At 46.4% G+C, this 27,829-nt stretch overlaps 2 protein-coding genes across 7 annotated transcripts; one reads left to right on the top strand and one right to left on the bottom strand.

Moving 5' to 3' along the window:
- On the top strand, nucleotides 1-10,606 carry LOC146037221 (olfactory receptor 1f45-like). Of its 2 annotated transcripts, XR_014460994.1 has the most exons (3): nucleotides 1-1,797; nucleotides 3,571-3,684; nucleotides 10,260-10,606. XR_014460994.1 is itself a non-coding variant. In XM_083161223.1 (2 exons), the coding sequence occupies exons 1-2, from the start codon at nucleotides 845-847 to the stop codon at nucleotides 3,602-3,604; spliced, it is 987 nt and encodes a 328-aa protein (XP_083017349.1). In that variant the 5' UTR covers nucleotides 1-844; the 3' UTR covers nucleotides 3,605-4,081. The 2 variants fall into 2 exon arrangements, 1 of the variants encoding a protein (XP_083017349.1); XM_083161223.1 differs by lacking the exon at nucleotides 10,260-10,606 and having other exon boundaries at nucleotides 3,571-4,081.
- On the bottom strand, nucleotides 5,205-22,558 carry LOC146037219 (methyl-CpG-binding domain protein 1-like). 5 transcript variants are annotated; one of them, XM_083161218.1, is made up of 17 exons: nucleotides 22,386-22,558; nucleotides 17,546-17,670; nucleotides 17,341-17,452; nucleotides 16,988-17,118; nucleotides 14,686-14,771; nucleotides 13,496-13,536; nucleotides 12,679-12,822; nucleotides 12,318-12,452; nucleotides 12,169-12,225; nucleotides 12,013-12,066; nucleotides 11,622-11,675; nucleotides 11,041-11,205; nucleotides 10,365-10,457; nucleotides 10,163-10,255; nucleotides 9,931-10,029; nucleotides 9,757-9,837; nucleotides 5,205-7,172 (listed from the first exon to the last, which is right to left on the bottom strand). In XM_083161218.1, exons 2-17 carry the CDS (start codon nucleotides 17,653-17,655, stop codon nucleotides 6,726-6,728), a joined length of 1,902 nt encoding a protein of 633 aa, XP_083017344.1. In that variant the 5' UTR covers nucleotides 17,656-17,670; nucleotides 22,386-22,558; the 3' UTR covers nucleotides 5,205-6,725. The 5 variants fall into 5 exon arrangements, with proteins under 5 accessions (XP_083017344.1, XP_083017345.1, XP_083017346.1 ...); XM_083161219.1 differs by lacking the exon at nucleotides 22,386-22,558 and adding an exon at nucleotides 17,763-22,353; XM_083161220.1 differs by lacking the exon at nucleotides 11,622-11,675.
- Nucleotides 22,559-27,829: the final 5,271 nt, after the last annotated feature.

The following is a 27,829-nucleotide window of genomic DNA, read 5'->3' as shown; positions in this document are numbered from 1 at the left end:
TGTATGTGGTTTTATAATGAATGCCAGGCTTATGCATTCTGCTGGCTGTGGCAATATAATACAATGGTTAAAAATAAAACAAGAACCCATACCAGGAACTGGTTCTACATGAACATGCATTTTTCCTCCCCTTTACATGCAACCAAATTAAGTTCTGCACAACCTCGACCGTGGAGTCATTGCAATTGATATGGGCTTTAGTAGAGTTAAATTGAAAAAAAATTTTGGATGAAAATTTTTCATCTGCAACCACCACATACATCATCTAATTATGGTCGTATTGAGGTTTTTTTTAACCCAGCACTTTTTTGTTTAAAATGTGCAGTTACGATGACTGGATTTTAATGAATTTAGAATACTATTGACTTGTTCTAAAGTAAAACCAAATTTTTAAACAGAAGATCATATAGCAAAAATTCTAGGACAAAGACTCGGTGGATTAGTAAGGTAGGTAACAAGACCGCTAAAGCGTAGTGTCCTCTATTTTAGTGTAATTTCCCATCAGGTCTATAGTAAATTCTCAAATAAAACCACACCTGGTCCCGGTAGCTGAACAGGTATTGGGAGGAATAGAGGTGGGATGGTCTACAACAGTGGTTTTTAAAGTCCGTTATCAACGACCCTGTACTTTGCCAGTTTTCCCAGGTACAAAATCGCAAGTGAAACAATTAGCTACACATGTGGATCTTTTAAAAAGAGTCAGCGAGTAATAAGTACACCTGTGCTCCTGCCAGGTAACCTGGGAAACGTGAACTGTTGAGGATCCCTGAAGACAACGTTTTTGGAAACTGGTCTACAAGTATGAACAATAACTTCTTTCTGGTGTTTCAGCTATCCCGTTCCAATGGATGACGTGAACATGTCGAGGGTGACTGAGTTCTTCCTCCTGGGCCTGTCGCAGAACCATTACGAACAGGTACCTCTCTTTGTACTTTTCCTCACAATGTATTTGATGACTCTTTTGGGCAATTGCCTAATCGTGGCTGCAATCAGCAGTGACCACAGACTGCACACTCCTATGTACTTCTTCCTAGGGAACCTTTCGATTATAGACATTAGCTTCAGCCCAGTGACGGTCCCACTCATGTTGGCCAATCTTCTCCAGGAGAAGAGGACCATTTCCTTTCATGGGTGCATGATCCAGCTGTTCTTCTTGTTTTTCACTGCCAGTACCGAGTGCTTTGTATTGGTCATCATGTCTTATGACCGACTGGTGGCCATAGGAAAACCTCTGCACTACTTAGCGATCATGGACAAGAAAACCTGCCTGACCCTTTTAGTGTCCTCGATGTTCTTTACCTTTCTTCATTCATTTCTCCATGTGTCTACGATAGCTTCTTTGAAATTCTGTGGTCCAAACAAGATCAATGAGTATTTCTGCGATATCCGACCCTTGCTGGCCTTGGCTTGCTCAGACACCACCAGTTACGACATTGTGGTATTTACAGAAGGTTCTCTAGTAACAATAAGTCCTTTTGTTTTCATGGTAGTCTCCTACTGTCAGATCTTCAAAATCACCTTAAAGATTCGCTCTTCCTCAGGAAGGTACCAAGCATTCTCCACTTGTTCCTCTCACCTCATGTCTGTGGGTCTGTTCTTTGGAACCATATTCTTCACATATTTCCGACCATCCTCAGCCGGATCGGTAGAGGAAAACCACTCAGTGTCTGTGGTGTATTCGGTTCTGACCCCGCTTCTCAATCCTTTCATTTACAGCCTAAGGAACCAGCAAGTTAAGGCTGCACTGAAGAAGCTCTATAACAAGAAGTCATCCAAAGAGGTCACTGGAGCAGTCAAGTAAGTAATACTATAAGTTAGTAATTGGCCATGACACAGATCTGGTCATACAATACCCTTTGTTTTAAAGAATATACCAGATAATTAAGACAGGTATTTCATGAGAACACTACATTGAACGGGTTGGGATTGTTTGGTCTACAGCAAGTTGGTCAACAAGTATTAGGTCAACACCGTTAGTTCAACATGGGACCGTCGACATGGGTTTAGGTCAACAGGTCGACACAAGCATTACGTCGACTGTGTCTAGGTCGACAGTCAAAAGGTCGACATGGAGTTTTTCACTGTCTTTTTACCCGAATGTCAACACAGTAAACATGGACACAGTTTCCAGTGCACCGCATCACTCGCTATGCTTTGGGCACGGTGACGCGCTGCGCTCGGCACACTATTTTATTCTCCCACCACGCCCTAGTGAATGGTAGGGCATGAAATACCGTGTCGGCACAAAAAACAGTGAAAAACCCCATGTCGACCAGACACTGTGGATCTAAACACTGTCGACCTAATGCTTGTGACGACCTGGACCCATGTCGACCAACTTGCTGTAGACCGAATGACCGTATCCCCAATGAACTGATCCGTCAATGTACTAAGGGTGGGAGAGAGATAAAGCTCCAACCAACCAGCTGCAAGCAGTCATTTCACAAATACGGCCTGTAACATGGCAGTTAGGAGCAGATCGTCTGGTTCTTTTTCTCTCTCCGAGGCTTAGCACTTAACGGGTTTACGTACTAAGCATTGGAGAGATAGATACAGGGCCGTATTCAATTCGGCCGGTAAGGGGGTTAAACGGTGAGGATCGCCAAAAACAAGCGTTCCTCGCTGTTTACCCCCCTGCGACGGCCGCTTACCCTATTCTATGTTCCGGGGGAATCCTGGCTGTCAGAGGAAGTGGGGCTCGTGGCTAATGCAGGGAGCCCGCTAAATTTAGCCGCAAGTCTCGCTGTTAAGCAGCCGCACACGCAGTTTCCCCTTCGCTACAAAATCCTAGCGAGGGGGAAATGGCGTGTGCAGGGGGGCCAGTTGAATAGTGACCCTGCGAGCTGCGACAGTGAGCAGTCAGCACTACTCGCTGTCACAGCTCGCAAAAATCATTGAATACACCACACAGCGGCGAGTGTACGTAATGGCCAATCAACTCCTAACTGCCATTTTACAGGCTGCGTTTGAAAAATGACAGGTGGTGGTTGGGACGGTTATCTCCATCCACCATATCTCCATCTAAGGAACCAAACCTAAACCCGTAAGTGACCTTTTTAATAAATAATATACAATTTAAAAATCAACAGCTGTGTAAATAGGGCAATATAGTAAAGATGACAAAATAGAAATTATATTTACACACAAAAAAACATGGGGGACTGGTTGCAGTTTCTAGAAAGCAAATGCAATATGAAGATTGAGGCTTTACAAGAGAAAAATATAACAACGTACTAGTTTATCAAAACGCTTGGGCAGAAGACACTGCAGGAGGTGGGTTCTGTGAAAAGGCGCCTCCTACGAAACGCAGCTGCGTCCAAGGAGCTGACAGATAACAGGAACAATCCCCTAGTTTCCCGACAGCTGATACCATCCAGAAGTCAAGCGATTCTCTGTATACACAAGTTTTCCTTCCTATACGGCTGCACAAAACTGGGTGGTCGGGACCAATAAACATTGTGCAGCACTCCTGATGTCATGCTCACCAATTAACTGCTCCAACTTTAGGACCATAACACTTGCTACTTAATACATATACATCTTTTCATAACACGTGACTTTTTTTTTTAGGAATCATCCGGACCAGCGATTGCATACAGACTAGCGAACAAGGTGCCATTGTACAGTGGAAGTGTTTACGGCCAACAAAGGCTCCGCCGCAAGCTCTCAGGATAAGTTTACCAGGTGGACATGATTATTTATTTACAGTTTCTTATATAGCGCAACAAACTCTGCTGCACTTTACAACTGGAGTAGAAATCTTCTGACCATGGCGGACTCTGGAAGCAGCATACTTACAACATTTCTTAATATCTTAAGATGTGGCAAAAGGGCCTGTTCTGGTATGACTTCCAGTCAGACATTACCGCCAACACCAGTGCCTGACCTCACTAATTGGCTGATGTACTAAGCATCGGAGAGTAATGAGGTGGAGAAAGATAAGACTACCAATGGGCTCCTAATTGGCCTGTAACCCGTGTGTTGATCTTCACAATTAGATCGAACAAGCCTTAATATAATTCACTCTAGCAAATAGAAGTCAGTCCATATAATTTTAAATGTTTATTAAAAAGTCTCTTCTTCCCCACAGTGGTAGCAGTTATTCCAGATCTTTACAATTTTCATTGAGATATTTCATTGAGATACCCAACGCGTTTCGCCCCTTAACGGGACTTCATCAGGGGTTTACGGATCATAAGAATTATTATGGACAGCTTTCACAGGAAGAAACTATTCAGAACAAGGTGGTTAAATGCGTCCTTGTACAATTGAAGTACCTATTCGTATTATCTCTGTTGATAAATCAACCGAATGGATGGGGGAATGGTTTTCCTCCCGACAATGTCACTAAAGATTTTTCAATCGGACGGTAAGTCATTAGATGAGACCTCTTTAGGTAGCCATACCTTTCTCAGGCTAAAATGGCGATGAAGGCTTCAAAATATCTGGGAAGACCCAATATATGATTTTGATGGACCCAGGCTAATTTCCTGGTGGATTTTGCTTAATTGGATTTAAAAAATGGATAAATTCGGTACAGCGTCTGGGATTGTTCCAGAGGCAATTCTCACCTTCCATAAGTGTGCTCTGGTCACAGGTTCTGTCTGAATGCATATTCATATATTCACTTCACACTGCTCCCGCTCATTACATGTATGAGTGGTAGCAGTGCAGTGGCTCCCTACCCGCTTCCCCTGCCAGCTCTCCCTCTGGGGGGGCAGCTGCTGCTGCCAGTGTCCCCAGGAGCCAGTCCCCCCCCCCCCCCCCAGGGCAACAGGAAGGGCTGGCAGCGAATGCTCCAGCCCTGCGGAACGCGGCAAATGTGCGAATCCTAAACAGGATTCGCTGCACATGCAGAAAATCGGCATTGAATACTGCCCTTACAATATCAGCTCAGTTTTCCAACCTTGCTACCTAGAGCAGTCCTGGTTCAAAACTTTCTCGGTTTTGAAACCCTTTTGGCCAAGTTTCACTAACACATGAGGGACTCTGGTTTTGGGATGTCTATGTAAACAGAATTTAAATCCCCATGACTATAGCAAACCTTCAGGAAAGAACTACTCTGGCTGATCTTCGAAAAAGCAGAGAAAGGAACTTCTACCCCTACCTGTGTCACTCTGCCTCTGCCAAGTACAGTATAATTACACTAGTCGCAGGAACCAATCGTTATTAAATACAGCACATATGGAGACACCAAAAATCAATCATATAAACAAAATAAAATTTATTAACGAAACAAGTTCCCTCTTAGAGGAGTGAACCAGTTACAGAACTTATGGCTGATCAAAAAAAAAAAAAAATCTGAAGGCTTTAAACTTGCGGTGTTGAAATTTACTGCTGCTGCTACATTCACATTAAACCCAAGGGTATGCAACAAGCAGAGCGGATAACCTCACCTGTGCGTGCCCTTGAGCAAACCCTGCAAGGTGCAGAAATGATGGAAAAGACTAGAGTTAAATAGAGTTATTGCATCAGGTAGGACGATGCTGTTGTATCGAAGTTCAGCAGAGAAGACTTGGAACTCACGAGAGTCAACACACATTGCCAGGGCGAGAGTTTGCGAGTTGATTGACACATTTAACAACCAATTAAAAAATAAAATAAAGACAACCCAGAAGAGATAGCTGTATAGGAACATTAAAAAAAATAATAATAATTCTGTAACCCAACGAAATAGTCTTCTCTAGCACAAACCACCACACACCCAGGTGGTCCCGGGGCCCCCCCTCCCACGGACAGTCATTTTCACAGCTACTATACATCTTGAGGGTCAACGCAATGCAGAAACCAGATAATTCTGTATAACAAATATAAAGTATATATCTTAAAAAAGCAGCAACTTCCTGATGAGCTCTATCGGGATGTGAATGGCGACCTCTGCGCAGCGTGCGAGCACGTGAGAGGCGCCCCGGGCCTGCGTGGGGCAGAGGCCGAAAGGAAGACTAGATTAATACATTAGTTTAAAATAGATCTTTACATGCGTCCAGTGACCGCCTTAACGGTAATAACAGTAGAATAAGCCCCCCCAAAAAATAATCTGCAACCTGAAAGGAATTCCGAAGAACCATGTAGAACATCTGAATAAAGTTATTTCTGCGGCCCAGCCTCAGTTTCTTCCAGTGTAGAAAAAAAATAAATCTGTAACCTAAAGCTGATCAAATAGATTCTCTTGAATATAGGATTATTCTGCTGCCATCTCGCCGATGCACGAAGCCTCTCCCAATGCGCAGCTCGCTATACCTGAATTTTAGCGCCATCTCTGTATTATCGCACGGGTTTCCCTGCACTGCTTAGTTCCACCCGCATCAAGTTCCACCCTTCGCATTTCTCCTATAAGATTTGTGGCTTATTTGGTCCACGTTACGGACACTGCAATGGACACATGGCATCATCTCCTAGGTCTGGTTAGAGATGCCTACTAACAGCCCACTAGACAATTCTGAGCTTTGTTTAGCATCAAGAACCCCAGAACACCCACTGCGCTTCTCTGGGTACCATCACCCTATGCATACAGAGACTTCATCACAGTGCAACATCGCAGTATGCTGGGGGTAATATAGGGTCCGGGGGGATTCTGAGCAACTGCTACTTAATACACAGGTTCTTTAGAGGTGAAGATCTCCAACATTACCTTCTCCCCCACACGTAATTATACCACGTCACTGCTTAGTCTGACGAGCAGTCCTTTTAGTCCCTGAGCGCTGGCTCGCCCCTTGCCCCCAACTTTAGTTGTCGCTGCCTGATGGCCAGGGGTTTATGGAGCATTCTGGGCACTGGTCCTCGTACACCAAGACGCGACAGTTTGGAGAACGAGGTCCTTGTTTGGGAAGACTCGCGCAAGGTCGATACGCTTCCAGGTCGCAGATTAACTCCACGACCTCATCCACGGTGGTGAGCCGGCTTGGGTGTTTGTTGTACAGTTCGTGGAAGGAAGGAACGGTGTAGTCTCTCACCACAATGTAGAAATGCAGTCGGGGCTGGATGTGAATGATGGTCTCGGCCATGGTGGAGAGGCTGGACCTCTGCACAAGCTGCAAGTTAGGGCCATTGTGAGACAACACTTCCCAATGAGCTGGCAGTGGGATCTCATGCAGCTCCGCCATGAATTCTTGAAGAACCTGGTCTAGGCCATTTACGGTGTTGTAGGACCCCAGGCTGAAAATTTCCATGATCTGCGAAGGAACGAGAAAGGACAGAGGAGGAGGGAGTTATACATTGTACATTACAGAACATGCCTTGTGTACATGTATAAAATATACAGATGTGTCTTCATTCATCGTTGCTATTTTGCACTATTTAGGCTCCTAAATCACAAGTTCTATATAATGTTATGGTGTGTGTAAAGTCGCACACCATGTAATACACAGTTTAACCACTGGGTGGCAAAGGCTCCACGTTAAGTCTAGAGTGCTGAATACAATGCAGTGACATGTGAGAGACTGGCCAATCACGTTCTTCCCTTTCTTAGTACACAGAGTAAAAACATCATCACTAGATAACAGGACTCAATAGCGTGAACTGGTGGCAGCGTGGCTGGGGTATGTGCTTTGAGTGATCATGGGGGAGGTGCCTGCATTGTGCTGCAAACTGTAGTGTACAATATAAAGCTGCCGAGATCGGGAACAATACAGTGTGAATAGCGCCTCAGCATATTGTCGCATTGAATAGTGTAGAAGAGATTTTTTTTCCTATAAAAAAAGGGAATAAGTGACACATCAAATCAATTTATTGAATAAAAAAAATGAAGAAATACATTAAAAAAAAAAAAATTTGTGTGTCCCGCTTAGGATCGAACCCAAGACACACACATTGTAAGTCGCTTACCATACCCACTAGGCCATAGCCATCTGCAAGAGGATCAGACACCAGGGCCTGTAATCTACAGTATACAGCATAATGTGATTGGCAGCACAGCAACGGAGACATAGAAACATAGAATTTGACGGCAGATAAGAACCATTTGGCCCATCTAGTCTGCCCCTTTTTTACCCTTCAGGTAATATTAACCCTTTTTAATCCTTATTTCTTTGTAAGGATATTTATATGCCTATCCCAAGCATGTTTACATTGTTCTACTGTCTTAGCCTCCACCACCTCTGATGGGAGGCTATTCCACTTATCCACTACCCTTTCTGTGAAGTAATTTTTTCTAACCTTTCCCCTGAACCAACCTCCCTCCAGTTTCAGTGCATGTCCTCGTGTTTTATTACTTGTTTTCCTTTGAAGAAAATTTCCCTCTTGTACGATGTTTAAACCCTTGATATATTTGAAGATTTCTATCATGCCCCCCCCCCCCTTTCCCTTCTCTGCTCCAAACTATACATGTTAAGATCTTTTAGTCTTTCCTGGTACGTTTTGTGATGTAGGCCATGCACCATTTTAGTTGCCCTTCTTTGTACAGTCTCTAATGTATTTATATCCTTCTGGAGATATGGCCTCCAGAACTGAACACAATACTCTAGATGAGGTCGTACCAATGACCTATACAGTGGCATTATTACATTAAAGACACCGTGTGGAAGTCCTATTTATGAGATACTGTACAGTAGAGAGCGAGTGGTACAGTGGATTACAGGTTTCTTTCCATTTAATAAGAACGAAACCAGGAATACTTTTAATGAAAATAAAGCCGATTCTGAGAATAAAATCCTGAAGTTAGCACACGGAGTAAAGACAAAACCACAGAAGGACAGAAAGTAGTATTGCATGTTACAATTTTAAATGTGACGTTCCATTTATAACGGGATTTATCACACAAGGACCTACACAGTACGCAGCAACGATGTATGTGGACACATCTGTATATTGCCTTTTCTACAGAGTATACAAAAAAAGTCACCGGCAAAATCTATGACAAAAGGGGAGCTAGACCGTGAGTGTTTTGGTGAAGCAAGTCGGGAAAAAAGAAAATGGCCATTCGTACCCCATTAAAGATATATCACAAGGGTGGAATATATTTCATACTATGAAAAAATTGATATATATATTATCAGGGGGAAATCAAAATGTTTTCAAGCCCTAGCTTAAGTGCTATAATTCAAAATTACAAATATAGGCACAAATTTATATAGCTCTTTTCTTTTCCCCTATGCATATCCTATAACTACGGATGCCGGTAATTCAACTGGAGATGTTCCGGGCTGCTGGTGGAATTTGTATAAAATGGCGCCAGCAATCTCTACGCTGGAGCACAGCCGTGCGTGTACAATGACCAAGGAGCACCCTCCATCAGTCGCACCATTGAAACTATTGTTCATCCTAGGATCCTGCATCTCAAAACCTGTGCAGCATCTCTTCCCTGCTTGAGGTATCGCTCACTGCTGTGGTGCTTCTAGCACAGGTCTCGTCTGCATATCAGTGCTGAAATACAGACCACACTGTGCTAGAATCACCACAGCAGGGAAGAGGGAACAGCACAGCTTTTGAAAGACGCAGGGTGCTAAAATGATCACTAGAAACCTGCACCACCCTTATTGCTCATGATTCTCCATCAGAGTATGGCGTCAATGGCAGTGGGACCCATGTGCTGTGCGACTTAGACGCCGCCGCGCAAGAATCCTTAGGCCCTCTGTGTGTGGAAACTGGGACCCCAAATAAATGAAATGCGATGCAAGTTTCTGTACGGCCACTAGGAGAAATCCAGCACCACAGCTTTATACATAATATTGCTAAAATTGTTGGTCTGGTCTTAGATGCTCCAGACTCTAAATGCATCCAGCAGAGATGCAATTCTATAAACAATGTTGCCAATCTCACCACTGGAGTGCTCTCGTCTGCTTCTTCCACATCATCATCCTCTGCGATAAACTCGTCAGTTTTTACTGAGCACTGGAGATCCTGCAGCGGTACCGAGAGAGTATATAATAATTACCGGGAGGGGGGAGACACAGAGGACACTACGAGGCACACAAAAGAGTCTGGACTACATACCAGAGCGCAGTCTTCTCTATCCTCAATTATACACTCTATGATCTCCTGTTTCAGAACTCTGGGGTCTGTGCTGTCTATGACGAAATTGTTATATCTTTCCTGGAAGTAAAATGAAATAATAAAATAAATAGACTGAATAGGGGGGAACGTTTCACAACACCGACTGTGCTTTCCTGTAATCAGCTATAAGAACACAAAGTATATTATGCAAAAATTTAATAAAACATCTTACCTCTGAAGACTCATAGCCACCATTTTTCTGCTCCAGCCGTTCTAGTTTAATGACCGATGTGTTACAGTCTAACTGCATTTCCTCTTCTTGCCTCTAGAGGGAGACACACAGAGAAACCCAAGTGACGCAACAGCCAACAGCGTATTCTCTTCAATACGCATTTGTAACCACGGAAACAAGACCCAGAGGCCGTGAAACTCACCAGTGCTTCCATGTTCTCCACCGCCTCTTTCTTTATCCGCTCCAGCAGCACAGGGTGATTGGTAGACTTGAGGGACAATGGGATGTTCTTCTCCTGGGAAATATATCACAACAGAGGTCAAGCTGCATTTCTCTTAAATGGCTAAAACAGGGACTTATTCATTGCCCCCAAACTACAGCTGCAAAATAAAAACGCCAAAGCAAACAGCATGAAATGGGGGCAGCGGCCATGTGTGGAGGTCAGTTGGGGTAGGGGGATATAAATTTCCGGCAGGCTATAACTTGCAATAGAGAAAAGGATTTTTCTCCTAATCTGGATTATGGGTAAAGCTCCCTTTCATGCTTTAAAGGGGGGTCTTCAAGGCATCAGAGCTGTAGGCGGGAGTATTAACTAAACGAAGGATGCAACTCTGGGAATAAGACACCAGTAAATGAGGATTGGCGACTGATAAGGGGGAAATATTTGCTGAAACCTCAAACGCAAGGCAAATATTTGGTCATCACAAGTGTCTCTCGGCATCCAGTATTGGGGTGCGGGGGCTCCCCACAACAGCCAGTAGCGTACAAAGGACAGCTCACGGTAAAGAAAAGAAAAACAAAAGACAGAATATAAAGAGAGCCAGAGAGGTCCGAATTATACCCCTCCCCGGTCAGACCAGATTAGCCTTACAACCCACCACTGCAAAACGTAAGCACTGGCGCCAGCGGCACTTCTGCCGTTTTAGGTTACGGCCACCGAATTTGGGTTTGTCCTGGCAGAAGTCACAATCGCCACAGTCCAATTTCTGTAGGCAGGCCTCGCACTGACCACATTTCCGATTCTTGCGGCGGCCTGCCAGTTGCTGTGGAATATAGGGGGGGTGGGGAGGGACAAAGGAAGAGAGATGAGGAAGCTCTACCCCCATGCCAGTCAGTCATACCAAGATGGAGAAAGGAGAGGGCCTGGGGCAGGTTATAAATGGGGGTAAGCTCTGCAAGCTGTAAGAGGGGATGCACGAGTAATCTCTGCAAGATGGAGAGAGCGCAGAATGAGAGGAGAACCCATGCTGGTAGGAGGAAAGGGTGCATGAAGCAAGCAAGATGAGGGCACAGGGTTGGGGAGGAGTAATGCAATGAAGCTCTGCAGGTGGGAACAGGAAGAGAATGCACAGAGAAGATCTGAGAGATAAATCTATATACTGCACCACAACAGAAGCTGCAGGAGAGAGAGCGGAGCGATCACCAGCCCTTACAGTTGCAGCCATCACAAGTTACTGACCTGCGTTCTTTTTTTCTCAAATATTGGCTTCACTTTCTTAAAATAGCTTTTTTTCTGGGAGATGGGAGGAAATAAAATGAGCATCAAACACAACAGGCGCTCACCACAGATACACACAGGTGTGATGGACTCGTGGACAGGTGAGGAGGGAGGGAGGAATGGGGAGGGAGAGGTGCAGGAGTCGCACGCAGGCTTGTGAAGGAGGAATAGACATGCCTTATGTCAGAGACAGGGAACAGAGATCCTGGGTGTGGTGGTGGGGACCGGACATGCAGACACATGCACAGGATGATGTAGGTTGTGCAGCACAGAGGAGGTCAGGTGTGCAGGCAGCTACGGTGTGGGGAACCGCAGGGATCACACGCACACGGGAACCAAGCGTCTCACAAACCTTGTATTTGGGTGCAAACGTGCTGGAATCTCGCTCTGACAGCGGTTTCCATTTCTACAGAGAGGAGGAGAACAAGGACAATAACTAAACCCGCCCTAGATGCTGCGCAGCTGCTGCCGCCATCACCCAGCGCCGATGGTCACGCAACACACTTACTATGTTGCCCTTCTTTTTAACAAAGGCTTTTTTGTCTGGCGAATGGATCTCCGGCTTCTGGACACACACAAAATAAACAGCAGTGAGCGTCCAGCGAGAGCAATGCTTTCTGCAGCGCTGCTCAGGTTACTGTTGGGCGTTAGGGTCACCTTATTTATACACCTGCGTTTCAGACACTTCTCTGTGACCTGCTGGCTGGGGTCCTGCTGCCTCGTAACACACACAGAGCAGGCATCGCAGTCCTCCGTCACGCTGCACCCCTGGCACTTCCCGCAATTGGTGCCCTGCGAGAACAGAACACACAGCATTTATGCCACTGCTGTAACATAGGAACACAGCTGCTAACCCCTGACATGTCGGTAGAAGTCTATACTGTCTTACAAAGTCACACCACTTCAGTTTAGCCCCAAACAGTTGCTTACTACAGTCTGCCAGATTTTGGTGACTGTCTACCCCACACTTCAAGTTTTAAGAACTGTACCAATGTGTAACGGCCTCAAGTCATCGTACCTTGCGGATTACTTGCAGGCATCGTCTTTTCACGCACTTCCAGGAGCCGCCGAATTCTGGGTTGTGCGATCGTAGGAGACACACTGTGCAGTAGCCACAGTTATCAGACAGCTTGCAGGCGGAGCACGTGCCGCATCCCGTGTTCTGCGCAGGAGAAAGCGGTGAGACTGTGCGAATGCTACATGTGCTGCACTCTGCATTTATAGCGCCTCATTCTACCAATTCGGATTGTGCATGACTGACGCAATACAGGAACATAGAAACCAATTCAGAGGCTCAGACGCTGATTGCTAGTACCACACAAAATCTCATTGCAGCATTAGTCACACTGTAGATACTGCCTGCTAGCCCAAACACAAGCCCCCCTCTGCCTACGCACCACAAACCAGCCCCCCCCCCCACACACTCTGCCTACGCATCGCAAACACGCCCCCCCCCCTCTGCCTACGCACCACAAACCAGCCCCCCCCCCACACACTCTGCCTACACACCGCAAACACCCCCATTCTGCCTACACCGCAAAAACCCTCCTTCTGCCTACGCACCGCAAACCAACGATGATTGCTAGTACCACACAAAATCTCATTGCAGCATTAGTCACAAGCCCCCCTCTGCCTACGCACCACAAACCAGCCCCCCCCCCCCCCACACACTCTGCCTACGCATCGCAAACACGCCCCCCCCCACACATCGCAAACACGCCCCCCCCACACACACACACACACACACACCCAAAGCCCTTCCTATCAAAAGGCAACAAAAAACAAGTGCTGTCCTACATAATACATGTATGGATAACAATGGGAAAGGAACAAACCTTTAACAGCTTCTGTTGTTTGTTGAAGGCTCGTCTGGCAGCTGAGAATAAATTGATAATATATTGTTACCGGAGGGACAATTGGGTCGATCTGCATAACAATCTCCGGCAGCTCTATAGAACGTCACATGCTGAGCAGCATAACCTGCCCTACACTGAAGAGACCACATAAGGAGGACACATCTATCTCTGCAGCTGGTCCAATCCTGCGCCTTGCTGTATAACGGAATGTTAAAGGCCTCACTCCAATCCACCAATCCCCTGGCGACACCATATGCCGAACCCCCAGATAATGGTTTGCTGCCCTACAGGACTGTATACAAACTCCTACAAGTCTGGGGTGAGACAGGGCCGCAGGCTGCACCCGCGGCTCTAAGTGGTTCTGCCGAGGAGCAAATCGTTGCTTTACTACAGCTTCTAAAAAGGAAGAGAGGTGATGTTGCCCATAGCAAGCAAAATCTGTTTCTATTGCATCGTAGAAATTGATAGACAATCTGGTTGCTAAGGGCAACATCCCCACTTTTCATTTTAGCAGCTGTAGTAAATATACCGATAAGAGAGCAGTTGTGGAGGAAATGGAGGTCGGTGTAACAGAAATGAATCCATATTGGCCCCAGTCCCGGAGGAACGCCATGGTGACATGTACACTGGGGCACTGGGAAGCTGTACGGCCATCTGTATATGTGCAGCCATTGTCCTTCCTCACCTCCCCCCACCTGCCGGCAGCTCTGAATGGAAGCACAGCGATGCATGTCTCTGCGGAGGACAATGGGTGATCCCAGTCACTGCCCATCGCACAGCCGGGATCACTAGGCCCAGCAATAACTGTACAGCCACAAAGGCACAGACACTAGTGCAGTCCCCTCTATAAGAGCAGCTGCTCACCTCTGTATACAGCCCAAGGCCCACACCCCTGATATACCTCCCCAAGGCTTACACCACCGATATACCCCCTGTATACAACCAAGGCCCGCACTCCTGATATACCTCCTATATACCGCCCAAGGCCTGCACCCCTGATATACCCCCATATACTGGCCAAGGCCTGCATCCCTGATATACTCACCCATATACCACCCGTTACACCCCCTGTATACCGCCCAAGGCCCAGATCCCTTTAACTAATGTCTGTGCCTACGCCTATATCAGGATGAGGAGTGTGCACAAAGGGGACGGGGTGAAGCACTCACCTCTGCAGTCAGAACAATACCACACCGTCTGCTTGGAATTACCAAACTCAACTCCAGTAAACCAGACACAACAACCAGTGCAGCAGCTGGGAAGAGAGGGAAATCATCATTGTATATGCAGGTCCCCAATATTTATCTGGGTTTTACTCCATAGCTTCCACATTGCTAGACCCTGTTCTGCTTATGGTATTTCACCATACACTAATCCATGATCCGCTCGCTTCTCGTACTGGAACATTATCACTGCATCGTTCCACCCTATACTAACTCCTGATCCACCTGCTTCTATTACCGGAATAATCTCCCTGCATCGTTCCACCCTATACTAACTCCTGATCCACCTGCTTCTATTACCGGAATAATCTCCCTGCATCGTTCCACCCTATACTCATTCCTGATCTGCCCGCTTCTCTTACTGGAATATTCTCACTGCATCATTCCACCCTATACTAACTCTCCGCCCGCTTCTCTTCCCGATATATTCTCCCTGCATCGTTCCACCCTATAATAACTCCTGATCCGCCTGCTTCTCTTCCCGGAATATTCTCACTGCATCGTTCCACCCTATACTGACTCTCCACCCGCTTCTCTTAACGGAATAATCTCTCTGCATCGTTCCACCCTATACTAACTCCTGATCCACCTGCTTCTCTTACCGGAATAATCTCTCTGCATCGTTACACCCTATACTAACTCCTGATCCACCGGCTTCTCTTACCGGAATATTCTCATTGCATCGTTCCACCCTATACTAATCCCAATACACCCGCTTCTCTTACTGGAATAATCTCCCTGCATTGTTCCACCCTATACTAACTCCTGATCTGCCAGCTTCTCTTACCAGAATATTTTCACTGCATCGTTCCACCCTATCCTAATCCCAATACACCCGCTTCTCTTACTGGAATATTCTCACTGCATAGTTCCACCCTATACTAATCCCAATACACCCGCTTCTCTTACTGGAATATTCTCACCTATACTAACTCCTGATCCGCCTGCTTCTCTTACCGATATATTCTCACTGCATCGTTCCACCCTATACTAACTCCTGATTCACCTGCTTCTCTTACCGGAATAATCTCTCTGCATCGTTCCATCCTATACTAACTCCTGATCCGCCTGCTTCTCTTACTGGAATAATCTCACTGCATCGTTCCACCCTATACTAACTCCTGATCCGCCCGCTTCTCTTACCGATATATTCTCACTGCATCGTTCCACCCTATACTAACTCCTGATCCGCCTGCTTCTCTTCCCGGATTATTCTCACTGCATCGTTCCACCCTATACTAACTCCTGATCCGCCTGCTTCTCTTCCCGGAATATTCTCACTGCATCGTTCCACCCTATACTAACTCCTGATCCGCCTGCTTCTCTTACCGATATATTCTCACTGCATCGTTCCACCCTATACTAACTCCTGATCCGCCTGCTTCTCTTACCCGAATAATCTCCCTGCATCTTTCCACCCTATACTAACTCATGATCCGCCTGCTTCTCTTACCGATATATTCTCACTGCATCGTTCCACCCTATACTAACTCCTGATCCGCCTGCTCTTCTTCCCGGAATATTCTCACTGCATCGTTCCACCCTATACTAACTCCTGATCCGCCTGCTTCTCTTCCCGGAATATTCTCACTGCATCGTTCCACCCTATACTAACTCCTGATCTCAAGTCAAACTTTCCACGTATCAACCTTGAGCATGTCGACCTAACAATACATCCAACTCGTTCATAACCCTGATCCTCTTTGACATCTCTCCACCGCACAGTCTCATGCCCTCTCCTCCCACACAGATACATATTTTATATTAGGACCCCTTTCCTGGTTAATTATACATTCCTAATGACAATGAATACGATGGTTACCCTGAAACACTGATGCTGGAACATCGAATTTGTGTGAAATGCTACCTCCTAGGCGCCAGGGTGCGTTTTGAACTAGATGCGATACGATCTATGCGGAAAAGTACGGGCTGCACATACATTTTGTACTTTGCGATGGGATGTGCGTGCGAGTGCCCATTGCAAGCCCACAATGCACTGTGTGTTGGTACCTTAAGATCCTGCAACAGTGGGAGGTCTTACAGGGGACGGAGCCTTGCTGTCGTTCTAATGAACTATTAAATGTCTGCTCAACGTGCTCACGCCTATAACCGCGGCGCCCCTAGATGTAAGAGGATTGTAGAGCAAGCGACTGGGCTGCCAACTCCATACCATCCCTATGCCTAACCCGAGAATACTCTGCATAATCCTGCCGTATGCTATGGCTTTAAAAGGTCTTCCTGAACTTACATGGGCACGGACTCCTTTTCCTCGTTATCCTGGATTTGGGTGGGAGAAAGCGGAAAGGACACTTTTAGCTTTTTGGCTTGGGGTTCGGCCACGGCTTTAGGGGACAAGCAGTGCTTCTTAGGAGTCTTCCTCTGAAAATAATAATAATAGATCTATAAATAATGATGTAAAAAAAAAAAAAACATTGTGACCACAATCTAAGTGGTATTTGCAAGAAAGGCCTACGTTTAAAAAAAACAACAAAGGTCATTGCCCCATTTGATACACTGCCCGGTGAAACCGGTTTTAAAAATGCCCCCCAGTGTGTAAGCAGACTGGACGGAAGTATGCCAGCGAACACAGAAGGGTCTTACCTTCTCCAGCGGTATTAGCTCGCCGTGCTTGAAGTCAAACATAGACAGGTCAACGGAATCCCCCAAGAACTTTGACATTTCGGCCTTGCTCCTGAAGCGTTTCCCAGTGGGGCTAGAACAAATTTAAGTAGGCCGCAATTAGAAGCAATTGAGGGGCAACGTGACAAAACGACAGCGAATGTCTAAAGATTCCATCCTGCAATACCTCTGGTAGTACGTGTCCGACTGCCCGCATGTGGCACCGGATTTCCGCATGACCGTCCGTCGCTTCCATCCGGGGCCCAGAATAGGCCAGTCTCTCCAGCCTTCAGACATGGTGCCGGGAAATGCCTGCAACGGAAAGGACAGAGGGAGATGGTAGATTGGTCACACGGCCTGGAGCAGCTGCAGGAACGTGCTGGGGACTCGCAGTAGATACGCACATGGATGGGGCTACAGTCTCTGACTCATTGCATTCCTTGTATTCCAGCCCACAAGACAGACTGCTGCGGGAGGAAGTGAAGTAGACAGGAACACCCTGCAATGCGCTGACATCTGAGGCAGAGAAACGACACCAGCAGGCAGCCTCGCTCCTCCATCCCCCGGGGTCAATATATGCAATTAATGCACCAGCACGGAACAGTGACATTCCCTTCCCAGGCAGGGGAATCTGAAGGCCACGCTGCTGCGCTCGCGTCGCAGGGACAGGCAGTGGCAAAAGTAAAAGCGACATGGCAAACAATGGTCTATCCAGGGTGACCCATCCACGTGCCCACATACAGAGGATGTACAACACAAGCCGGACAGGGGAGGGGGGGGATTCCAACCTGGAATTATAAACATGTTCGAAGGGGAACAAATGTACTTTCTGGGGAGACTAAGGGAAGCAATCAATCTCTGTCACCGCATGACAAAGGTTCCAAGTGTAGGATTCATTAGACTGGGAGGCTGCTGGTACATGGTTAAAAGGACCAGAGGGTAACACCTATTAGCCAGGGCATATAAGGTGGGGGCGGGTTATATATTCTATCACTGTACGTGATCACTAACGCCAGATGTGCCGGTCCTGCTCATTCTGTCTTCATAATGCCAGCGTCAGGCGTGTTTTATCGGCAGCCGCAATATGGCTGAACTGCAGCTCATTTCACCCTCCACCTTATCTTGTAATTCGTTCCCCACCAGCTCACCCCTGTACTTTACTTCCTCCCCCTCCCTTCAATCATTCCCAACCATTGGCAGAGTTCCCCTCTCTCCTGGAACTGCAGTTTCCTGTCATTCCTTGTTCCCCCCTCAGTGCCTGCTCCTGCAAGAGACCCGCTCCCCCATGTAGTCACCCCCAATAGTTAGGGTTGTCCCCCTTATCACACACCATGCTGCTGTTGCTCAGGGTCGCCTGTAGATGGCGAACATGCACAACACTGCGATGAAGTGAAGGGCACCAGATGGGGCGGCGGTTGAAAAAGACCGAAAAACGTGGAAGAAGGGATCAGAAGACCATAGAAAGGCATACAGTACCATTGTGTACCATGCTGCAGGTGTTACAGGACTTCTACCTCCAGGGTTTACCACAGGGAATGAGCTTCTGACTCTAGTAGGTGTTTACATGCTGGAACTGTGGGGACCGCAGGAAACTTATTAAGGCCCTAACTTCTCACGCTTTAAAACTACTAGATCATTAAAAGAGGTTTCTTAGGAGACCCAGGGGTAGGAAGACCGAGAAAGGTTTTGTGTCGGGTATGGTGATTAAATCAGGATTATCCACGGCTTTCACCTCGCTTATGTAAGAGGATAAGAGACTCAGTGGGGCAAGCTCACTGAAGAACACGGAAATAGTGTAACAAGGCAATGATTTGGTTCCTGCGTAAACAGTTGTGCCTGATACTAGTATTACAGTCGTTTAATCACACTACCCATTAAGGGGGAAACTTTGGTTCTGAGATAAACTGGATACAGTGAAGGCTTGGTTTTAGGTCTTCTGCATTTCTCAATCTATACCTAATCTCTTGGCAAACTAATCAGCTCTTTCGGATTTCAGTATCACTTATATGCGGATGATACTCAAATCTATCTATCAACCCTAGAGTTGTCACCAGTGGTCTTGGGTCGAGTCTCTGAATGCCTCTCTGCCATCTCATCCTGGATGTCTTCTCGCCAACTCAAACTTGATATTTCCAAAACAGAATCAATTATAGTCCCACTAACCAAGAACAGTTACCATCCTGATATCTCCATCGCTGTTGGCAACTCAACAATCTACCCTAGCCCACAAGCTCACTGCCTAGGGGTCATCCTCGACTCTGACCTGTCCTTTCTTCCCCACATTCAATCTGTCTCCAAATTATGTTACATGCATCTAAAAACATATCCAAAATACGACCGTATCTCACACAAGACACTACTAAATCTCTTATCCATGCACTCATTATATCCCGCATTGACTATTGCAATAGTCTCCTAACTGGTCTTTCCAAGAACAGACTCTCACCACTGCAATCAATTCTAAATGCTGCTGCCAAGCTGATCTTCCCAGCGAGACGCTCATCTGCTCTGCCAGTCCCTCCATTTGTTGCCTGTATCTTACCATATTCAATATAAAACACTTCTACTTGCATATAAAGCTATTAACCATACTGCACCACCATATATCTCTGTGCTTATGTCAAAATATCTCCCAACTTGCTCTCTCCACACAAGATCTGCCTCTGTCTTTTGCATGAATAACCAGCTCCCATTCACTATTACAGTACTTTCATTGGGCTGCTCCCGCCCTATGGAATGCCCTTCCACGCACAATAAGACTCTCCACTAGTCTCCAAACCTTCAAGTGTTCCCTGAAAGCTCACCTCTTCAGGCAAGCCTATCATTTATATACCGCACACATAATCCACTGAGGCACTTATGTATTATATAGCTTCCCTTCTGGACCTACAAGGTGCCTGACCTTGTTTTCCCTCCTATGTCCATATAGATTGTAAGCTTGCAGCAGGGCCATCTAACCTCCAAGTCTGTCTGTTGTTACCCAGTTTGTTTGATCACTGTCTACTATTGTAAAGCGCAACGGAATCTGCTGCGCTATATAAGAAACTGCAAATAAAACTCATTCAATATGTGCTGAGATTTCCCAACAGGACTCACCTATTTAATGCTGCCATTTACAACAGCATTGAAGGGTGTCAGATCCGACATTTAAAGTCGAAACTGTTTTGTCCGAAACGGACGCGGATTGTCGAAGTCACTGCCATTTTTTGACAATTTGGGCACTTGTCACTCAGTACATTGAACGCTGACAGTCGATGTATGGTCAGATCACGCAAAAAACATCTGGGATTCCGACATATCACAGAATGGTAGGCCTCCTCAAAACAGGTTCAGAGAAACTTCTATACAGTGTCTAAGGAAACCACAGTGAGTGGGAACCGCACTAAAGAGGGCCTTTGATCCCAGCAGAGGAGGACGATCAAAAGATTGAACCAGCTGGGTGGCCAAACCGACAAGTAAGCATCAGCCAGGTGACGTGCTACACAACACTGATGGGTGCAGGACATTTAAAAACAAAAAAGGAACCACAAGGTATTGTCGAATGTTGCCCAAGAAAACTTTTGTTGTTTTGTATTACCACCCCAGTATAAACATTACACATCACATAACAACGAGTCATTGCTCAAGAACGCACCAGATTCTACACCGAACTACCGCAAACTCAGGGCGGATTTATTAAGCCTGGTGAAGGGATAACAGATAAGTCAATCAGCTCTTTAGGCTATACAATGTTCTTGAACGATACGCATGATAACGATTTCATTGAGCATATCATTCAGTGCGTACCCACTATATCATTAACAATATTCCTGATCAACTGAACATGCAGTCCAATACGAAGAGATCATCAGGGACTGCAATGTTCGGCGAGAGTATCGATGAAGGAACTGAACAATAACGTTCAGTGTGTAGCCACGGGTTCAACGTTTTTGCGGCACTGTCGATATTGTTAACCATATCGGCAGTGCAAAAAATCGGACACAATGTACACACACCTTAACTGTCATTATTCAAACCCAGCCTGTAATTTGATTGGCTGGTATGTTATCACCAGCCACCTTCACCAAAAGAATGGCTGCACTCAGGAAACAGGGTGTTGCATACAGGTCCTTTCCGGACAACTTCCTGCTGATGACATAATCGTGACGCACCAATAAAAGCAGTGTGCTCGAAGTTCTAGTTTGCTTACAGGATCACAGATAACTTATTGCCAGCACCCAGTGTGTTTTGTATACACAGAATCTGCGCTATGTAGACAACTCAATGCACACCGCTGGGACATGACCGACACATACCTACATGAGGAACTTCACAGCTAATACCCCTTTCACACCAGCCTAAATTCCCAGGTTAGGCCCGGTAACAACCCGCAACTAGCACTGGTGTGTAAGTTTCCTGGGTCAAAATCGCAGGAGAATTTGCTGGGATTTCAACCCTGCTAGTTCCCGAGTTCAACCCAGGGTCCTGCTTCATGTTAAACATCCAATTGCAGCCGTGCGGGCAAACCCACCATGCACTGGGGGTAGGGGCGGACCGGTGCCTGGGGGTTTCGCAAGGCTGCGAATTCGTAGCCTTGCAAGTCAACCAGAATCAGCACCCAGGGGAGACAAGGGGGGGGTGGAGGCACAGGGAGGAGGGGGTTCAGCACCCAGGGGAGACAAGGGGAGGGGGTGGAGGCACAGGGAGGAGGCGGTTCAGCACCCAGGGGAGGGAAGTGGAAGCACAGGGAGGAGGGTGCTCAGCACCCAGGGGAGACAAGGGGAGGGGGTGGAGGCACACGGAGGAAGGGGCTATGCTCCCAGCGGAGCCACAACAGAGCGCTCAGCAAGGGCGATAGGGATTAGTACCCTCAGAGGATAGCGTACAGTGATTACAGTCAGTATAAACCTATATGGTGCCCGAGAGGTGGGCGTCACATCTACTAAACAGAGGGACACACGGGCCCCGGGGGGTGATGAGGGACCTCCCCAGCCTCCGGACGCCGTCACCCACAGGTCCTCCGAGCCCCGCCGGTATAATCCGCTTACCTGCTCTCTCGCTGATCAGTCAGCAACAGCCGGGCGGGAGCGATGCAGGAAGCGGAAACGGGAGCAGCAACTTTCTTTCCTCTTCCGGTCCCGACGAGTGGGCGAGGGAGAAAGAACACTCCGATCAGCGGCCGTAACTAGGGTCGGAGCGAGGTTTGGAACGCATGGTCGAAGCCCCCGCCTACTCTCACAACCGGCCTGCCTATAGGGCGGTACACGACACGGAACCACACCCCCGTCCCCTGGTTGGCGGCGTCGGAAAGAGAGGCTGCAGGCGGGTCTCCTGCTCGACCTTGTGGACGCGTCGGGTGATGGATGAGGGACTAGGGATCGCCATTGGTGCATTTGCCGTCACCTGGAGCCATTTTCAGCTAGATCGCTGGCGTAGTTCAGGCGACTCACTTATGGGGACAACCAAAGTCAATCAGTAGGGCGATTTCCCATCCTTCCGATACCTGCGTCGGCCCTTTTTCGATACGTTAATTCCTACCCAAAAAAACAATCAGAATTCTCGAACCGGGGATTTTTAACATGTACTTTGTCAATCCCTTGTGAAATCGCCGATCTTTGGAGTCCAACAGTTGGTAAACCTTATTGCCGATAATTAGGTCATTGGGATTCCCCCAGTAAAGGCCCTGTACTATTTCAGGGGATTGCGACTTCCAACATGTTAGGTCGCCTTGATTCGCTGGTTCATACCCCAAAATGATCAAAATCGTTGAGTCTGGGATTTTTAACGTGTTGTATTTGTCGACACTCGACAAATCGCCGTTCATCAGAGACTGCCAGTTGGAGAACCAGATCGCTGATCATCGGACTATTGGGATTCGCCCGTAAAGAGGCCCATACATCAGGTGTTTGTTGGGCCACTTCGCTGTTCTTCTGATACTTGGGTCAGCAGATCGGTGGCGTCCAACATGTTGAAACGCCTCGATTCCGGGAATCATACCCAGTATTTGTGGATGTATAAGCTGTGTAATGCTTAATAACCCAATGCCAACATGATTCACTGATAACAGATCTTGCAAATTACAACATTAAAAATGCCCAATTCGTTGATTTTTGTCTGGTTCTGCTCATTTAAATTGTCTATGTTTGATTTTTGCAGAACACCCAACCCAGTCATCGTCAGAACAGAAAATTGGCCCAATCGCTGAGATATGGGCCCCTTAACTGCTAAGGAGGCCCATACATCTAAAATCAATCAGCACAATTCTGAATTGTGCCGATGATTGTAAAAAAAAAAAATCAACAAAATCCAACATGTTAGAAGTCTGCAATTTCAACCTATAAATTATTGGACTCAGCAACTCAAGGGTTTCTATTATGCCAATCAATGGGCAATCGGGCTTGTTGATGTATGGGTTTCTGAACGATGATATTGTGCATGGGATATAAAGAAGGGCATGATGACTACAAGGTCCATAACCCTGAGGAATAACAAAAAACAGAAGGCTACAGCACTATTGTCGGTTTTTCAGCCATCTGGAGAATCAATGATCCTCGAACAAGCATATGCAAGTCGTGACCGACCACCATTCGAAATCGGATTATTATGGCCGATGTGGACTATAAGAACATTCATTCCTGGTAAATACTCACATTTACTATATATAGAGATGTTCCTGTTCACTCCTTTACCTCACCAGTGCTCTTGCCCTGTTCTTCCCTTCCTCTACTTCATCTTCAGTCTCCTCGACAATTTCAACACCGACTTCAGAACTGACGCTGATTTTAGTTCTACCAGCTATACCCCTATTTATGCTGTATTTTATCAACACACCCTGTACGTTACCTTGTAATTTGTTTTTTTGTTTGCTATGTACGGCGCTGCGGACACTCTGTGGCGCCTTATAAATAAACAAACTACTACTACTACTCCTGTTTTACATGTTGCCAGTTCTGCAGGAACAGTACTTTTTTTATGCAACCTATCTTGTTTCTGAGGGGACGCTGGACTGATTTAAATAAAATTCAATAACCTAGATGTACTGGTCCAACCCCATTGAGAACCTCTGGGATGAATTGGAGCGAGGGGGGGCATTCTAGGTTGACTCGACCTTCAGTGTCACAGATGGTCATTGCACTTGAGGTGGAATGGAATGCTGTTGTCCAGAAACTTGTGGCCAGTTTGCCAAGAAGGGTGTCTGCAGCAATCACTGCATGCAGCAGACCTACTAAGTACTTACAGTAATAACATCTCACAGCATCAGTAAAATAATGATTAAGTGCCTGATTCAGAACTGATTGCGCGGCTGCTTATTTACAGCGATCAGTTATATGCTGCCCTGTCAGAGTGAAATCTTGGCACGGCTTGTGAAAATATTGCAGGCTTGCAAATCCATACGCAAGCCAGTCACCATCAAATGATTCCCCCAGTGTGTGCAGTCAGCCCAGGACTTACTCAGCGGCTATAATAGAAACAGGCTGATCGGGGGCGGAGCTGACGTCACATGACTTCCTCACACACCTGCGGTTTCCCTGACACTTACAGAAAACGGATGGTTACCACACTGAAACTCCGGCTTCCTGTCAATCAACTTGCAAACGGCCAGCGATTAAATAAGTAGCAGGATTTTATCACAGAAAGGCTTCGAACATGTGTACTACGGGCTGTACACATGCGCAGAATATCGATAATCACCCGGCCTGCAAATTCCCAGTGGCTGACCTGATTTTGAGCTCTTTAGGTTCAGCTATGTGATATTTGAAGAATTCAGGTTAACAGATTTGACTCTATAGGGTCTTCCTCTGGCATATTAGATTTATGATGGGTTCATGCTCCCGGTCATTTCATATTTAGTATCATTAAGGTCCAAATGAAAGAGATCTGGTGTTTTATGGCCACCGTATTCTAGTCTACATCATCCTTCCATTGACGAAACTTCATAATATAATCAATGGCTGGGCAGGACTTCTGTCACACGCTGGACAAGATGCCACCAAATATGGGAAAGGTTGTGTGCCGTATGAGTGTGTACACATTTCAAAGTCAGGCGTATTAAGTTGCCACTTAATAGGAGATTCTACTTCCAGCTGCAGAGCGTGCATCGCTAACACCAAAACTTAACGAGTTTGGATAAGCAGGGAACGGTCTTTTGCTGTATCAGTGGGTTTAGCAGGATCTGTACTTAAATACAAGTGCAATACAGAAAGTAACAATCGTTTGAGCATTCCCGTGTTAATTCACCATCCCCTGTCCATAGTTGGAGGGCCTCCATAAACTCCGCATTATAGTTGGTTTTAGTAACGTTATGCATTGGCGGAATAAACCCTACAACACAAAATCTCTCCGACTGTGAAGTGCGTTATTCAGTTCTTGAGTTCAGAAAGGAAACTGGAGAAATTCATTATGAAATGTGAAGCAGATGTATGGGGATGTGGCAACTAGGATGTCTTTTATCTGTTGAAATTTTAGTGGAAGGTTTTCGATCAACCACCCTGTAGACCAGTGGCTCCCAACCTCGGTCCTCGCATACCCCCAACAGTGCACGTTTTCCATGTCTCCACAAAGAATCACAAGTGAAATAATAAGCTCCACCTGTGTCAGGTTACCAGCCAAAAGTTCAGTATAATGTTATCAGGCAGAGTGGTGCTACCAGGCCGTAGGTCACGACACACGCCATAGCTCAGTTCATAGTTATCAGCTGCGGCAGACAAGCATGGACAGATGCAGAAAACAGATAATGATATAGAATAGGTATATTATTGCTGAGGTTTCTGGTGAAGGTTGCGGCCCAGCCGACTGGTAGCTTATTATTCCCGGCAGCTCCATTACTTTATGTTCGATGCCAAAGGCTCCATCTGTAATAACCTTGCAATCCCCAAAGGCTGGAGAGAGTCCCCTCCATTAACTGATGATGTCACTCCCGCAGCTCTGCCGTGTGCTGAATAGCTGGTTCTGACAGGTTGCTCTAGACCAGGTCCAGTTGTCTTTATACCCAACAGCCCTAGAACAGCTGAAATGATCGCACTTTGCAGTATGTCAACAAAAGCTTCCACTCAGAGCAGATATACGCCCTCGAGGTTACAACTCACATTAAGGGTTACATTTACTAGGGGGTATTCAGGCCCTCGCCTATTCAATGTTGCAGTTTTCAAAGGCATTGAAGGCGAGTTCCGACAAAACAGATCAGACATTAAATCAAGTCGGATCTGTTTTGTTCGGAATAGGCCGCGGCTTGATGCCTATTTTTCGACAATCCACAGACTTTCCGACACTCAACAGCCGGAACACTGAATTCCGACCGTCGAGTTGCAGTCGAGAGAATACAGCATGGGATTTCCACTGTCAGGATGCTGCTACAGTCGGAATCCCAGATTGGATACCCCCCTAAAGCTTCTAAAATTTAAAATAGGTCATGTCACAAATAGTAACCAATCAGATTTGGACTATAATTTCTCTATTGCATCCTAGAAAATGATGGACAGAATCTGATTGGATGCTTTGCACAACATCATCTCGTCAGTAAATGAACCCCCGAAGCCTGATACGGAGATGAACACAAATCGGCTAGATTGTGTTGTGTTCCTAGCAAAGGAAACCAAAGGGACTGATTCCGGAATCGCTCGTTGCCCTTATCTGAACGCTGGGTCTGACACCCGTCATTACCACCAGTGAACGGGATCACTGTTGCAAAAGATTTCATTGAGCAGCAGTAATTATGTGTGCGTACAGGCCTTAAGCCACCAATAACAATATGATATGGATGTGTATGGTCCTGACATTCCTATAGTTGCGTATTCTCGATATACTAGTATGTTCTGTTACAATCCCCAGCGTTCCTCCTTCATCGTTCTTCCGGGCGTGGGAAGGTAACTTATCCATTTGAACGGCTCGCTGATGATTGGTATGGTTGGAAAGAGATCCAGTAGAAGACGCGCTGATGTCAATAGTTGGTCTTGTGACCCTCGGTGGCGGTTAGACTCCATATCTTCCACAAGCGTTCACTAAACGTAAATAGTAAATGTGTCCTTGCTGGTATACGATATGTCATCTGTGCCCGTTTTACTTTTTATAATACATATGTGGCCACTATAATGTTTAAATCTAATTTGTGACCCCTTATTATAATAATGTCCCCAGTAGTGCGTTTAGTATAGTGGGGCTGTATACAGAGTAGGTTTTGTGGATGGTACATATTGGAGACATTCGTTTTGTTGCCACCCAGGGAATTAGTGGAGCTTGTGCAACATTCCATGCAGAAACCTGTGAAACCAAACTTTCTGCTACCTCTCGGCAAGTCCATGCAGGCGCCGCTGCTGAGGCAGGTTACGGAAGTCTCTGTCCACTGCGCCTCCCCAATTCTCCCTCATGGACATCATAGTCAACCCACAGGTTAGTCGTGACAGATAGCAGGCCAGTCGCGTTCTCCAAGTCAATGACCCTCCTCATCCGCAGCCACAATATGCATGTTAATTAGACCACATATTCGGGTGATTTG

The sequence above is a fragment of the Crinia signifera genome, chromosome 9, assembly GCF_055691185.1.
Source record: "Crinia signifera chromosome 9, ASM5569118v1, whole genome shotgun sequence".
Taxonomy (NCBI): Eukaryota; Metazoa; Chordata; class Amphibia; order Anura; family Myobatrachidae; genus Crinia; species Crinia signifera.
Note: the sequence above shows the minus strand (reverse complement) of the source record. Positions and strands in the feature narration are given on the sequence as shown.